The sequence below is a fragment of the Vitis riparia genome, chromosome 1 (assembly GCF_004353265.1).
Source record: "Vitis riparia cultivar Riparia Gloire de Montpellier isolate 1030 chromosome 1, EGFV_Vit.rip_1.0, whole genome shotgun sequence".
NCBI lineage: Eukaryota > Viridiplantae > Streptophyta > Magnoliopsida > Vitales > Vitaceae > Vitis > Vitis riparia.
Genome location: NC_048431.1, coordinates 23,324,383 through 23,339,175, shown reverse-complemented (window position 1 = coordinate 23,339,175; position 14,793 = coordinate 23,324,383). Strand labels below are relative to the sequence as shown.

The 14,793-nt window shown below is 29.0% G+C and overlaps 1 protein-coding gene across 1 annotated transcript; it reads right to left on the bottom strand.

The window, feature by feature from the left end:
- Positions 1-5,869: 5,869 nt before the first annotated feature.
- On the bottom strand, positions 5,870-14,478 carry LOC117912272 (protein LAX PANICLE 2). Its single transcript, XM_034826805.1, has 4 exons — positions 13,370-14,478; positions 13,175-13,225; positions 12,988-13,060; positions 5,870-6,420 (listed from the first exon to the last, which is right to left on the bottom strand). Exons 1-4 carry the CDS (start codon positions 14,134-14,136, stop codon positions 6,262-6,264), a joined length of 1,050 nt encoding a protein of 349 aa, XP_034682696.1. The 5' UTR covers positions 14,137-14,478; the 3' UTR covers positions 5,870-6,261.
- Between the last annotated feature and the right edge of the window lie 315 nt (positions 14,479-14,793).

The following is a 14,793-nucleotide window of genomic DNA, read 5'->3' as shown; positions in this document are numbered from 1 at the left end:
ATATAAAGATGTATAAGGTTTTAACGTGGTTTAGTGCCTATATTTACATATGAGAAATAATATTTTCACTATATTATAAAGTAGATAAAATCATATACAATTATCGGGTTCTTGAAACATTTTATATTTTCTTACTTTTTGTATTCACATCCTAAATTATGAGCTATTTTGTTATTTTGCTTTATCTAATGTCTTTTATTCTTCCTCACATTTTTATAGACCCGTATAGTTTTTACAATCACAATTTCATTTTATAATTTTTTGTTGATCTATAATGTTTATAAATATATTTTCAATAACTTTTTTTATTTTATAAAAATATTTAATATTATAATAATATATTAATTTAAAGAAATATTTTGTATAATATTTTTTTTATAAAAAGAAATTTATATTAATTAGGAATTTGGGATGAAGGAAGAACAATAAAGAAGTATTATCCTTCTAGTAGAATATTTGAAAGATTTTTATTTAAATGGGTACAAGGGATTTTTCCTTTCTACTTGTTTTTTGAATCTCATATGCTTGAATGTGAAATTGTTCTCTCTCTCTCTATATATATATATATATATATATAAATTTATGATTAAAATAAGGAGAAAATAATTATCTTTTCCATCTCTCAAATCATACCATTGTTTTCATTTCAACTCTATAACGGAACAAAAGACTGAAAATCTAATCCATTTCCCTTAATTTCAATTTCTATTAATTAAATTATTTTATTTCAACATTCAGTTCAAACAAGATATGAAGGTTTTCATCCCAACCCACATGCACAAAAGTCATAGATGAGGGAAAAACACTGAATTGGTGATGATGACAGGAGTATCCTTGTCTTGACTATGCTTCATAGGCTGTACTTTATAGCAATTAATAAATTATGAAAATTTAAAGGAAATATTTATTGTTATTATTATTTTAAGTGACAACGTGTTGCACAACCGAGGAGAAAGTGGATCCTTGGAAATATAATTGCTTTTATCTACTACGCCCAATGACCTTGGCTCCTATTGTGACATTGGCAATACTACTTTTTTATAGAGAGATATCATTGTTAATACCACTGAACATATTTCCATTCTCAAGTAACTTTTAAAAATTATAATAAAATTTTGAGAATTTAAGTGGTAATTTTATTCAATTATATAAAATAAACAAATATAATAAAAGAGAAGTTGCATGGAAAATAAAGGATAACGATATTGCAAATGTTAGTTTTCTATTATGGTTCAGCACAATCCAACCTATCTCCATTTTTCTTAAACTTCAACTATAAAAAACAAATATAACGGAATTATATGAAAAATAAAGAGATAAAGGATTGAGATATTGAGAATATTATGATTCGTTTGGGAACTGCTTTTTTAAAACAATTTTCTATTCTTCAAAGCAAAAAATACAGAAAATATATTTGACAACTAAAACTGTTTTTTTTTTATTAGAACAAAAATTAGAGTGTTTTCAAATAACATTTTTTAGTTGTTTTATATTATTTTAACTTATGTTTTTTATAATTGTTTTAAAAAATAATTATACAAACATGTATAATAATTAAAAATAAAACATTAGATATACAAATTATTTTTAAAATATATTTAAAAATAAGTTAAAAACACTTTAGATTTTCAAACAAATTTTTGTTCTACAAAAATCAAAGAATAATTTTTAAAAATTATTTTCAAAAACTATTTTTCAAAATTATTTTTGAAAATAGTTATCAAACAGACCATTAGTTTTAATATTCACTCTTCTCCAACTTTAATCATTTTGAGGGTTTTAACGTTTTGAGGCTTTCAACCCAAGCCTCCAACTTTATGATTTTATGACTAATCATCATCTTGGATTATTGTCCCAACTATCCTTTACAATCAAGACTTTTCAAGAAAAAAATGATATTTTTAGAAAATATTTTTAGTTTTTTCAATTATTTTCACTTACCTTTTAGAATTATTTTAGAAAATAATCATATAAATATATAAAATGATTAAAAATAAATAATTGAACATAAAATTAATTTCCAAAATATATTTTCAAATATTAAAAATAGATTTTTATTCTATAAAATATCAAACAACAAGTTTTTGATAACAACTTTTGAAAGCCATTTTACCAAACAGGCCTAACAGACTTAAAAATTTGAAATAAGTTAGTGAAATTTGATGTTTGTTTGCTTTTCCTATTGTGTCAAATTTTTTGTCAATGTAGGCTCTGGGGGAACAAAAGTATGTTACTGTTAAGGTAATTTTTATCTATTCAACAATGAAAATGACTAGAATGACTTTCACTTCATGTCGTTGGATCCCTAAGGTTGATTTTCATCCATGTTCGACCAGCAGGCTTTAAAGTCAAACTTCCTTTTTCCTTTACACATTAAAGCTTATATTAAAAAAATAAATATGTTGAGATTTCAGAAAAAAAAAAAAAAATATATATATATATATATATATATATATATATATATATATATATATAATTTAAGTAATATATTTTAATAAGATACCATAAATTTAAAAATATATTATTATTATAGGGTTGAACTGTGTATACAATTAAAAAAAAAAAATTGAATTGAACTTCCAAATTTGGTGTCTAGAACAGGGAAAATTCTATAACAAAAAGGATTTTGGTAAGAGAATTTTAAAATAAATGATAAAGTATGATATAATTAATATTTATATTTTATGCTATGTAAACGAAAATTTTAATGTAAATAATATTAATTCAATAACATAAAAATAAAATAATCAATACAAAGATGTATAAGATTTTAACGTGGTTTAGTGTCAATATTTACATATGAGAAATAATATTTTCACTATATTATGAAAAAGATAAAATCAGATATAATTATCTGGTTTTCGAAATATTTTATATTTTCTTACTTTTTGTATCCATACCTTAAATTATGAGGTATTTTGCTTCATTTAATGTCTCTTTTTTTTTTTTTCTCACATTTTTATACACCTGTATAGTCTTTACAATCACAATTTCATTTTATAACTTTTTCTTGATCTATGATATTTATAAAGATATTTTCTACAACTTTTCTTATTTTAGAAAAAAATTTAATATTATAATAATATATATCAATTTAAAGAAATATTTTATATAAAAAGAAATGAATTTGGGATGGAGGAAGCAGAAGAAAGAAGTGATTTTATGATATTTTCATATTATCCTTTTTCATAGTAGAATATTTGAAAGATTTTTATTTAAATGGGTACAAAGGATTTTTCCTTTCTTCTCATTTTTTTAATCTCATAGGCTTGAATGTGAAATTGTTCTCTCTCTATATATATAAATTTATGATTAAAATAAGGAGAAAATAATTAAAAAATATATTTCTTCTCCATCTCTCAAATCTCTCAAATCATACCATTGTTTTCATTTCAACTCTATAACGAAACAAAAGACTGAAAATCTAGTTCATTTCCCTTAATTTCAATTTCTATTAATTAAATTATTTTATTTCAACATTCATTTCAAACAAGATATGAAGGTTTTCATCCCAACCCACATGCACAAAAGTCATAGATGAGGAAAAAACACTGAATTGGTGATGATGACAGGAGTATCCTTGTCTTGACTATGCTTCATAGGCTGTACTTTATAGCAATTAATAAATTTTGAAAATTTAAAGGAAATATTTATTATTATTATTATTTTAAGTGACAACGTGTTGCACAACCGAGGAGAAAGTGGATCCTTGGAAATATAATTGCTTTTATCTACTACGCCCAATGACCTTGGCTCCTATTGTGACATTGGCAATACTACTTTTTATGGAGAGATATCATTGTTAGTACCACTGAACATATTTCCATTCTTAAGTAACTTTTAAAAATTATAATAAAATTTTGAGAATCCAAGTGGTAATTTTATTCGATTATATAAAATAAACAAATATAATAAAAGAGGAGTTGCAAGAAAAATAAAGAAATAAAGGATAATGATATTGTAAATGTTAGTTTTCTATTATGGTTCAGCGCAATCCAACCTATATCAATTTTTCTTAAACTTCAACTATAAAAAACAAATGTAACAGAAGATGAGTTACATGGAAAATAAAGAGATAAAAGATTGAGAGATTGAGGATATTATGATTCGTTTGGAAGCTGTTTTTTTGAAACAGTTTTCTATTCTCCAAAACAAAAAATACAAAAAATATGTCTGACAACTAAAACTGTTTTTATTTATTTATTATTAGAATAAAAATTAGAGTGTTTTCAAATAACATCTTTTAGTTGTTTTCACTTGTATTTTTTATAACTGTTTTAAGAAATAATTATATAAACATGTAGAATAATTAAAAATAAAACATTAGATATAAAAATTGTTTTTAAAATATATTTAAAAATATTAAAAATAAGTTAAAAACACTTTAGGTTTCCAAACAAACTTTTATTCTACAAAAATCAAAGAATAATTTTTAAAAATTGTTTTCAAAAACTATTTTTCAAAATTGTTTTTGAAAATAGTTATCAAACAAACCCGTAATTTTTATATCCACTCTTCTCAAACTTTAATCACTTTGAGGGTTTTGACGTTTTAAGGCTTCCAACCCAAGCCTCCAATCTTATGACTGGATTATGATTTTATGACTCTAATCATCCTCTTGGATTATTGTTCCAAGTATCCTTTATAATCAAGACTTTTCAAGACAAAGTCTTCAAAATTTTCCCTTTGGATTATGATTCCAAAACATGTTCTCAAAAGATAAACCACTTTTGAGTAATCTTCAAGAGATTACACTTTGATAGAAAATTGATCTCACAAAATCCTAACACAAATATTAACCTCAAATGAGTACAAAATAAATTAGGATGGACTAAAATGAAATGCAAATATAAGAATAGTACACTCAAATACAATCTTTCAAAACTTAAATAATATTAAAAAATGATTTAAAACTTTGTTTCTTCCAAAATAAGAAATTTGAAGCTTTTAAATATGAATTGGAAACCTAAACTAGTTGTTAGGTATAATTTGGGATCGATCGGTCAAATTGATTACTAGTTATTAGGTATCAGAAGATATAACAGCTAACTATTAGGTCATAGGGGATGGATCAATTGAAGCAACCTTATGGACCTATAGGGGACAAACTAACCCCCTCAACTAGTTAAGTAAATTGGCTCAATCAACTACCTTATATCTCAATTAATAAAAGTAAAAATGCAAGTTTTCAAGATTGAGTTAAGGCTAAGAAACTACCTCTAAACTCCTTAACTTTTGAAAAACTTTTTAAAATGATTTTAACTAAATATAAACTCAAGTTTCTGCGGCTCAATCAACTCCCTTATATCTCAATCGATAAAAGTAAAAATGCTAGTTTTCGAGATTAAGTTAAGGCTGAGAAACTACTGTTAAACTCCTTAACTTTTGAAAAACTTTCTAAAATGATTTTAACTAAATATAAACTCAGGTTTCCTCAAATCAATTTTTCAACCGATTTACATAAAAATATAAAAACAATTAAGTACTTAGAAGAAATTAGGAGAGTTAGGTATATAAAATGAATGATCCTCATGCACCAACAATTTTACAAAGAGATTATAGACAATGATTTTGATTGATATTTTGTTTGACATCTTCTTTTTCTTCTTATTGATTTTTTTGACTTCATATATTTTTTTATTACCTTTTAATAAACTTTTTTACTCAAACACACTTAAGATAAATAGTTACTTGTAAATCTTATTTTATTATTATTGAAACACAGATTAACCATATCTTGATTTAACAATCTTATTAATGATAAAGTATAGTTTTGTGCAAAATTAAAGAATATCATACTAGATAAACACTTATGAATAACATTATCTAAAAAAAAAAGGAATAATCTTAAGAGTTATAACCCATAAAATAATGATAAAAATGAGAGGAATTAATAATGGAAGTTCTTTACATAAAAGAAAATTAACAAAATATCAAAGCCCCCATGGGTCAGCAGATGCATTGTGGGTTATGTTATAACCCCAAAATCCACATATATCAATTTGGGGTCATACTCATACTATTTCTTTTCTCCATCAATTAGAGAACAAAATCAAAGAAGCCAAAAGCAAAAAATAAATAACAAAACCCATTAATAGGACCCAATTAAAGGAACCCCCAAAAAAAAAGAAAAAAAGGAAAAAAGAGTTCCATAATTTAGCAATGATACATGTGATGTGGGGTTGGGGAGAAAATTAAGTAATGGGAAATATTAATTCATCATTTTCTTTTTCTCTTTGTTTTTTTTTTTGCCCTTTTCCTTCAAGCACTCCTACCATAGTTTAAAACCATGACATGGTCTGAAGTGGATGAGTCTGGTTGAAGAAAAGTGAGTGCATCTCTTGGACTCCATATGTTATCTCTTACATGCTGCAATGTGAAGAAAGGTAGAAGTTGTTGCCCTCTACATGTTATCTCTATCTGCATTTATACAAAAATATACAAACAATTAAATTTCAAGCATTTCATAGACTAATGGACAATATAATTTATTAATCATATATTATTTGTTTATTTTTTAATACTTTTTTCTTTTTATTGTTAAAAAGAGTCAATAGCATTTTTATTCAAATTACCATAACAAAAAAAGCTTAACTCTAAATAAACATGAATAAACTATTTTAAGGTTTTGAGTCCTAAAAAACCTATCACATACAATGAATTTTGCTTTTATTATGAATTAAAGTATTCACCCATTCCTATAAAATGAAAAGAAAAAAAAATTGACACTAATAATTTTTTTTAAAACAGTTTAATATTCCACATAACAAAAAAAAATAAGAAGACATATTTGATAAAAAAAAAAAATAGATGACAGTTTTCTATTTTTAAAAACCGTTTTTAAGAGTTATTTTAAAAAAAAAATATACAAATATTAATAATAATTAAAAATAAAATATGATTGATGAATGTAACTTTTAAAATACAGAAAACAGATTGACAAACACACTTTTATTTTATAAAACATCACCGAACAATATTTAAAAATTATTTTCAATTTTTTTTTTCATATAATGCTTCTCAAACAAAACATATATTACTTCATTTCCAAAAATAACTAAAAGTGTTTTCTAACAATTAAAATTATTATTATTATTTTTTTACAAAATTTGGTATTGGAAATGTTTTTAAAATATAAAAAATCACTTAAAATGATTTTAAAAATGCATTTGATAATATTTTTACTCAAAGTATTTTTAGTAAAAATGTTTTCTTTAAAAATGTTTTTAGGATAATTACTTCTTAGAAAATACTATAAGTGATTTTTCAACATTATAAGTAATTTTTTAGATTTTTAAAAGTGTTTCTTAATTTTATCAAACATTTAATTCTTTTTTAAAAAAACTTTTTAAACTAAAAATATTTTTTAAAATCACTATCAAACAGACTTTAAAATAATTATTTAATCGATGAATTTAAAAAAAATTATATAATAAAATATAAAAGGTCTATGAAAACACTTTTCATTAATTTATTATATCTAAACATCAAACCACTATTTCTACTAAACACTACAAATAAAATCTTTTACCTAGGATCTATATGATACAATGGTGGATAACTCATGATTGTAGATCAAGATTTTTCATTGAATATTGGATTCATGAGAAAGAAGAAAAATTAAAAGAGGATATGTTTACAATGATGACATAGCATCGTTATCATAATGGTGCATGTTGGATGAAAAAAAAAAATCATGTCAATGGAGATTTTGTAAGCTAAAATTGTCATACCATGATCAAGTGGATCATCTAATCATGATTTTGGATTATAAATGTTTAATCCCTTTTCCTATATATTATTATTATTATTATGAGGAGATCATACTTAGAAGAATTGGAATGATGCGTAGTTCACCTTCTTTTGGCTTATGTTACATACAATGTATCTCATCATCGAAGGCTTTATTTTTTAAAGTAACCCCACAAGACAACAATGATTTTACTTTAGAAAAATACATTGGATAACTACTATCATAAATATAATCACATGTTTTAAAAAAATTACCTAAAAGACTAGTATTAAAAAATGTGTTTTAGAAGAATGACATGATTGATTAAAAGTTAAGTGTTACAAAAGGACAAAGAGTAAAAATTAAAATATATTAAAGAAAGAAAAATAAAATATAATTAAAATTAATTATAAATTTATATATTTTAAAATTATTTAATATTTGTATAAATGAAAAAAAAAGTCAAATGAATTTTCTTAACTCTTTCTCTTTTTTTTTCCTCTAGAAAAAATAGTAGGAGATTTTTTTTTTTCTTTTCAATTGAAGTTTTAGGAAAAATGTATTCCAACCAAAGATTGTTTGACTCTTAAAAAGTAATAAGAAAGGATAATAAATAAAAAGAAAAAAATTCTTATATTTAAATGCCTGAGGAAAAAAAATATTTAAAATTTTAATAAAAATATTAAAAGATTTTTTTTTTCATTTTCTCTAAATAAATATGAGGATAATAAAGTAAAGTGTTTTTTTTTAATAATTTATTTTTTTTTCAATTTTCTCAAAGAATTAAATTAAAAAAAATTAGAATCAAAGATAGAATTAAATTTTCTGTACCTAAAAAAAGTTTCTAACCCTTTTCACCACCTTACAGTTTCTATTCTTATAAATTATAATATCTCATACCCAAAAAGTTTCTTTTTTTTTTTTTTTTCCACCTAGGGGGAAGGAGAAGGAGACATTAAGAAACAAATGATGAAAAAAAAAAGAAAAAAAAAAAAAAAAAAAGGAAAGTGGAATTGAAGTCAGCTTTGTGAGGAGCTTACGTCTTCAAACATTTTCTTTGTTAACGTCTACTTTACCCATCAACTTTCTTTCTCTTTCTCCCTTCCCAAACTTTTTTCTTTACTCCAAGGGATTCCCTCATTCCGCCAAGAAGGCAACAATTCGGTCAGCGGTCAGCTGCCGAAACAGACCGTTCTGGCCTGCTCCAACATCCCACGATCGAGAAAACTGCCCGAGTTTAATCATTACGGCCCCACCAAGACTTTGCTCGTAAGCCAAAATCATGAAACCATAGACTTTATATATACATATATATATATATATTTCTAAAAATAAAATAAAATAATCTTCTAGTATTATACCCAAACAAAATTATTAAATAATAAAAATAAAAAAGGATAGTGGATCCAACAAGTACGGCGATGAATCGGCACGATTTCTTTCTCTAGATATCACCTACATGCACGTCTCCCTCACGTTGCTTGCTCTTTCTAAAACCCTAAAAATGAAAGGTCAATATATTCCCTCATGAACCACCCTCTTTTTTTTTTCTTTTTTTCTTTTTTAAATTTTAAATTGGGTTTGAGAAGGTTTAACCCAATCTAATTAAAGGGTGGTTGTGATTTTATTTTATTTCGTATTTTATTGTGCATGCAATGCATTCATCAACGATGTAGCTTTGATATTGGAGGGTTTTTTTTTTTTTATATATATAGTTTTTATTTGTTTTGTGCGTGGGCTTTGATAATGATTTTGTTGTGGATTTGCCACTCATGCATTGCTTTCCTCCAACGTAAAAATAGATGCTTTTATTTATTTGGTTAAATGAATAAGGGTTTGGTCGTGGATGACATGATGGGAGTGGCTTAAAAATTCATCAAAGTGCACCACTTAGGGTTCTTGATGGCGCTTTTTTAAGAGCAGTCCATGAAAAAGAAGATGATCGGAAGGCATCGGAAGGCTGACGAAAGAGGGCGATAGCGCATGCAGAGAGATGTCGAGATAGACAGGGTCCACGTGTGATTTTCGGGGCCCTACGCTATATCATTTTTGATGTGTTTGTATCGACTTTTGTTTTAAGTGTCAACTAGGGCAAAGGATAATCCAACTCCAAGATCGTTTAATCTTAAAGTCAATGCACTACATAATAAAACAATGAAAAAGAGGAGCAAACCTTCCCACCACCTTCAAGACATCTCTTTTTGCTTTCTTGCTTTGATAATTATTATCTCCCATGAACATAAAGCTTTCATTGCTACTCACATATCGTGCCTAATCATCACAAGATATAGTAGAATATTTTGTTTGCCTAGCAAGTATGAACACAAAATAATGAAACCCAACCACTAAATCGATTTCCTGATCCACCCCAAACACTCCAAAATCCACGCAACATTCATACTCATATATATATATAAACCCTAATGATCATTGACTACTTATAGTTGGTTTATGTCAAGTGTGAAAAGGTAATGCAGGTTTTGCATTATTTTGGGTGACATGGCCATGCTTCCTAGACTAGAATTTCATCGAATGATTCTAATTGCCGCCCCGGCCGGCCGTGGATCGAAGAAACGAAAAGAAATTGCCTAATCAATGTCATGACATAAAGGTTGACTATATCATAATTTTGATTATACAAGAGGGAGGAGAATGTTGAGTGTGTGACACATCTTAATTTTGGAGAGAAGAATACAAAATTAGGGTTATATTTTAAGCATCTTGTCATGGTTGTATCTGTACATATCAAATTGTTTTTGTTCAAATTTGATATGGATTTAATCTTCACGGTCGCCCTTATTTCAAGGCATGAAGTTGAAGGCATAAGAGAAGCGTATTTGAACATCCAAATAAAAGTGTTTATTAAGGGTTGACCTAAGTGCCGGAATGTACGCAAATGGACCTTAATATAAAACAACAACAAATGGGAATGTTGTACAATTTTTTTTAAGCTTTCGATTTAATTTATTTGTTTAGGTAGTGTAGACAACATAAAGATATGACCCTCATTGCCAAATTCAACTGATTGTTCTTGGTTTCTAAAGTAGGGTTATAGAGAATATTTGCATCCATTTATACCATATAACATCATTATATATGGTGTTTTTTTTCACCACTTTGAGTATTTAATATCATTTTATTAACCTAGAAGAACCTCTCTTAGCACATACACCTAATCAACTACCGATATATGCAAACACCGGATTAAAGAACGAGGTTACACAATAGATGCCGGGTGTATTAGTACTATAAATGCATAGAAACCTCATCCCACATGTCATATATTTTGAATGCGAAAAGGTTGGGTTCAACCCTTAAGCTTAGTTTTCGAAATAGGCACATCATATTAAGAAATCCTAAATTTCTTTTTTCTTTTTTCGTAAAATTAGTTGATATGATTTTTCAATACTAACATTCTCGCACCCTAATGGAAAATTATACCCTATCCACAACATCAAGAAAGCTTGGAGCTCTACGATGGCATTTTTCGGAGGTTGGTCATGTTATATATGTTGGGCATTACGTCCGAAAATTTTATATACAAGACTGTATGGAGAGATATGGTGGTGTTTGATAATACTACTGTGTGCATGAGAAGCAATGTACAAAAGTGATGGGGCCTATGAAGCAGTGGATCTAATGCCCACGTTCTCTCACTTTATATAGTGCATCTCCCCAACATTATTACTACGTACCACTTTGGTTTTTTCTTCTAATAATGACTATTCATCCATTTGAAGTCTAGTGTAAGGTATGTCCATTTATCAATTGTGAGTGTCCTCTTGTAGGTATAAGCCCCCTACAACACTTTGTCAAGCTCCACAGATCTAGCTAGCTCTCTAGCATGCAAATTTAAGTATGCACAGTATGAAAATGGAAGATGTTGGTGAGCATGTAGTTTCTTGTTTAATTTATGAAACCCTACTAGGGTTTTGCACGTGGAGGAGGATGGTGGAAGAAATCGATTAGAATAAAATTATCCATGGGAATTTAAGGTTGGAGGAATGGAAATGTTAAGGTAGGAACAATGAATTGATGCCAGAAGCAAAAAAAAATGGAAAGAAATTTTAGGAAAAAACTTGTTACTGCAAACCCTGGTACTGAGAATGATCAATCTAACCCTAATTCAGCCTAGCTCAAAGTAACCAGTCCCCTCCATTATAGCAGTCCTAGTTCAAAATTGCGATGATGAGCTGTTTGAGAGTATAAATGGATCAGAAAGTAAGTTCTATTATTTATCAATCCATCCTTATATGATCTGTTATACAACCTCCCTCAGCCTAGGCCTTAGGAATTTGAAATGGGGGAAGAGGGTCGGTCTAAAGGATCCTCCCATTTTGTGGTTCGACAACTCTTAAACAGCTAGCTAAGCTCAAACCCTATCTCAATTGCACCCTATTGGTTGGATCTACTAACAAAAAGCTGCATGTCACAAGTTTAAAATGATCACCAGGTAGTCGGTTCGGACCAAGATCTAGGGTGAGGCTTTGATTTTTTTTTGTTCATGGCCTTAAAATCCACTAAAACATATATATATATGTATATATATAGATTGACGATATCCTTTTTTTTAGGTGTTGTATCCCATTTTTCTAAGTGTTACAAACCATGAAACATTACTTTAATGATGAACAAGAAGCCAAGGAAAACAGCAAAACCCATTTCTACAACAAGGAAATTAAGAAGGTGGTAGGTAGTTTTGTTGGTAAAATTCTGAATTCTTCATTACTTAAACCATAAACCTTAAGTAATCCCATTACTAAAACATCGATAACAACTAACATGGAACTTGCGACCATTTAGCAAGAGCCAAAAACTTTTCTTCCTAGGCCAACCCCAACCTTTACAAGAATAGATTATGGGCTAAAAGCCTAATAGTACAAAAAGAGATGAGAGCTACCTAGAAATATACTTCCCACCTAAATATGATGTTCTCACTTGAAATAAATACTACTAAGATTAACCCCATTTTAGTTCTGATGTTTCTTTCATTGTTTCTACACCTACCTTGTCCATATCTACATGTAATTTATATAGGTGGCTCGAAAAATAATTTGAAGGTTTTTCCTTTTTCGGTTTTTTTCTATGTATCAATTCTTCACATTCTCATCCTCAACATGACCACGGCTAAGTTTATATGCAGAATATGGAATGCAGTAACATTGATGTTTTGCTACTGAACTACTTTTTCTAGATAAATTATTCACGCATATATGAAAGGAAAAGAAGCAGCAGCGAGGGTTTAAATTAAATACCTCTGATTCGCTATCGAGTCTCAGCTTATTAGCCACATACTTCATTAATAATCGAACTGTCATCCTCCCGTCTCTGAGAGAATTGAAAACATAAAGGAAATGTAAAACAAAATGCCTCCATCAAAAAACAAAGGCAAGGCAACAGAAGAAAGAAAAGAAAACGAAAGAAAATAAAAGAAAAATGTACTTGATTCTTAAGTAGCTCTTGGGTATCTGAGGCAAAAAGGGTTCTTTGGCCCTGCATTGAGAAAACAAGTACAACCCATTAAACTAAGCTGGGGTGTTTTGAAAACTGAAAAACAACCTAAAAAGAAAAAGAAAAAAACCAGAAAAAAATAAGGGTATGGAGGTGATCTATTCATGCTTTCCCCTTTTCACTTACTGGTTTTGCGATGCTTGTAGAAGAAACCAAACACCCGAATGAGGCCTGTGGGAGGCATTGGCATTGATGATTCTGAAATCCGAGCTCGGCCCAGCTACATCTACTCCGGGGGCGTGGAGTTGGAAGGGTGTAGCGAAATATGGGGCTTGGGGTATGAAAGATGAAGAGGTGGATGAAGAAGCCGATGTTATATTTTGCGGGATATGCCGGAATGCCCAGTTAATATCTTGGAGATGAGGAAAATTTGAGGCAGCTCCAGGCTGTTGTTGTTGCAAGAATAAGGATGTGCTAAAACTGTTAGTGATATTGGTAATTGGCCGCGGTGGCGGCGGCCGGAAGTCAGGCAGGTGGTGGATGATGGGGCCTAATGGCCTCCCTTGCTGCAAGCCGCTGCGGCCTGGTAACAGATTCAGCTCAACCATCCCACCTCGGCCGGACATGGGATCGAGCTGATGATGATGGTGGTGCTGCTTGCGCTCTTGGCTCGTCATTTGGCCGCCAATACTCAATTGGAGCCACTCTTCGTCTCTATCTTCCTGCATATCTTTCGAGCTGGAGCCTGTCTCATTGACACTATCAGCTCTTGATTCATTTTCCGCCATGGGAGCAAGCACTAGATCAGATCCTAAGCAAGCTTCACTACAACAGTCATACCCTTCTAATCTGCTCATAAGACATACGTTCTCGTCCAAGTAATTACCAGTATAACCACCATAACCGCCGCGAAAACACTGTTTGGAGAGATTACGCGCAGGAATCATGGTCATGTCGAAACCCTCCTCCCAAACCCCAAAACCAACGCCCTTCTCCGATTACCCCTCTCGTTTCCCGGCTTGCCGTGGATCTCAGCATGAGCCATGGATGACGACAACAAGAGGCGGGACGCTGCTGTCTTTAAATTGAAAGACGTGGAGATCTGTAGAAGCCATAAGCATGTGTGGAAGTTATGGGAAGATCATATAACCCAGAAAATATACCCATTAACCAGATAAGGGTTGTCCCCAGTTTCATAGTAAACAAATCCAAAGACAGCAAGAAAGCGAGCAACAAGGCTTGGAAATCTCACTTTCCATTAATTCTCTTTGTTTGGAAGCTTGTGTTGGGGGAGATGAAATAGTTGCAGAGGAAGAGAGAGATGGTGGTCAGTCAGTTATATGATCAATAAATAATTATTTAATTAATTAATTTTTTTTGTAATAAAAATTATTAAATTAACGAGGTCCAATAGTAATATTTTTTTGACTTTATCAACAAGAAATATATGTTGCACCTGTTTTAAAATGGGGAAAAAGGTTTGAGGGTCCTCCAGCTAACACCTTTAAGGGCATGTTCCAAGGACAAAATTTACATTAAAGGCTTTCTCTTTTCTTTTCTCTTTTTTTTTTTTTTTTTTTTTTTTTTTTTTTTTTTTTTTTGACATATCA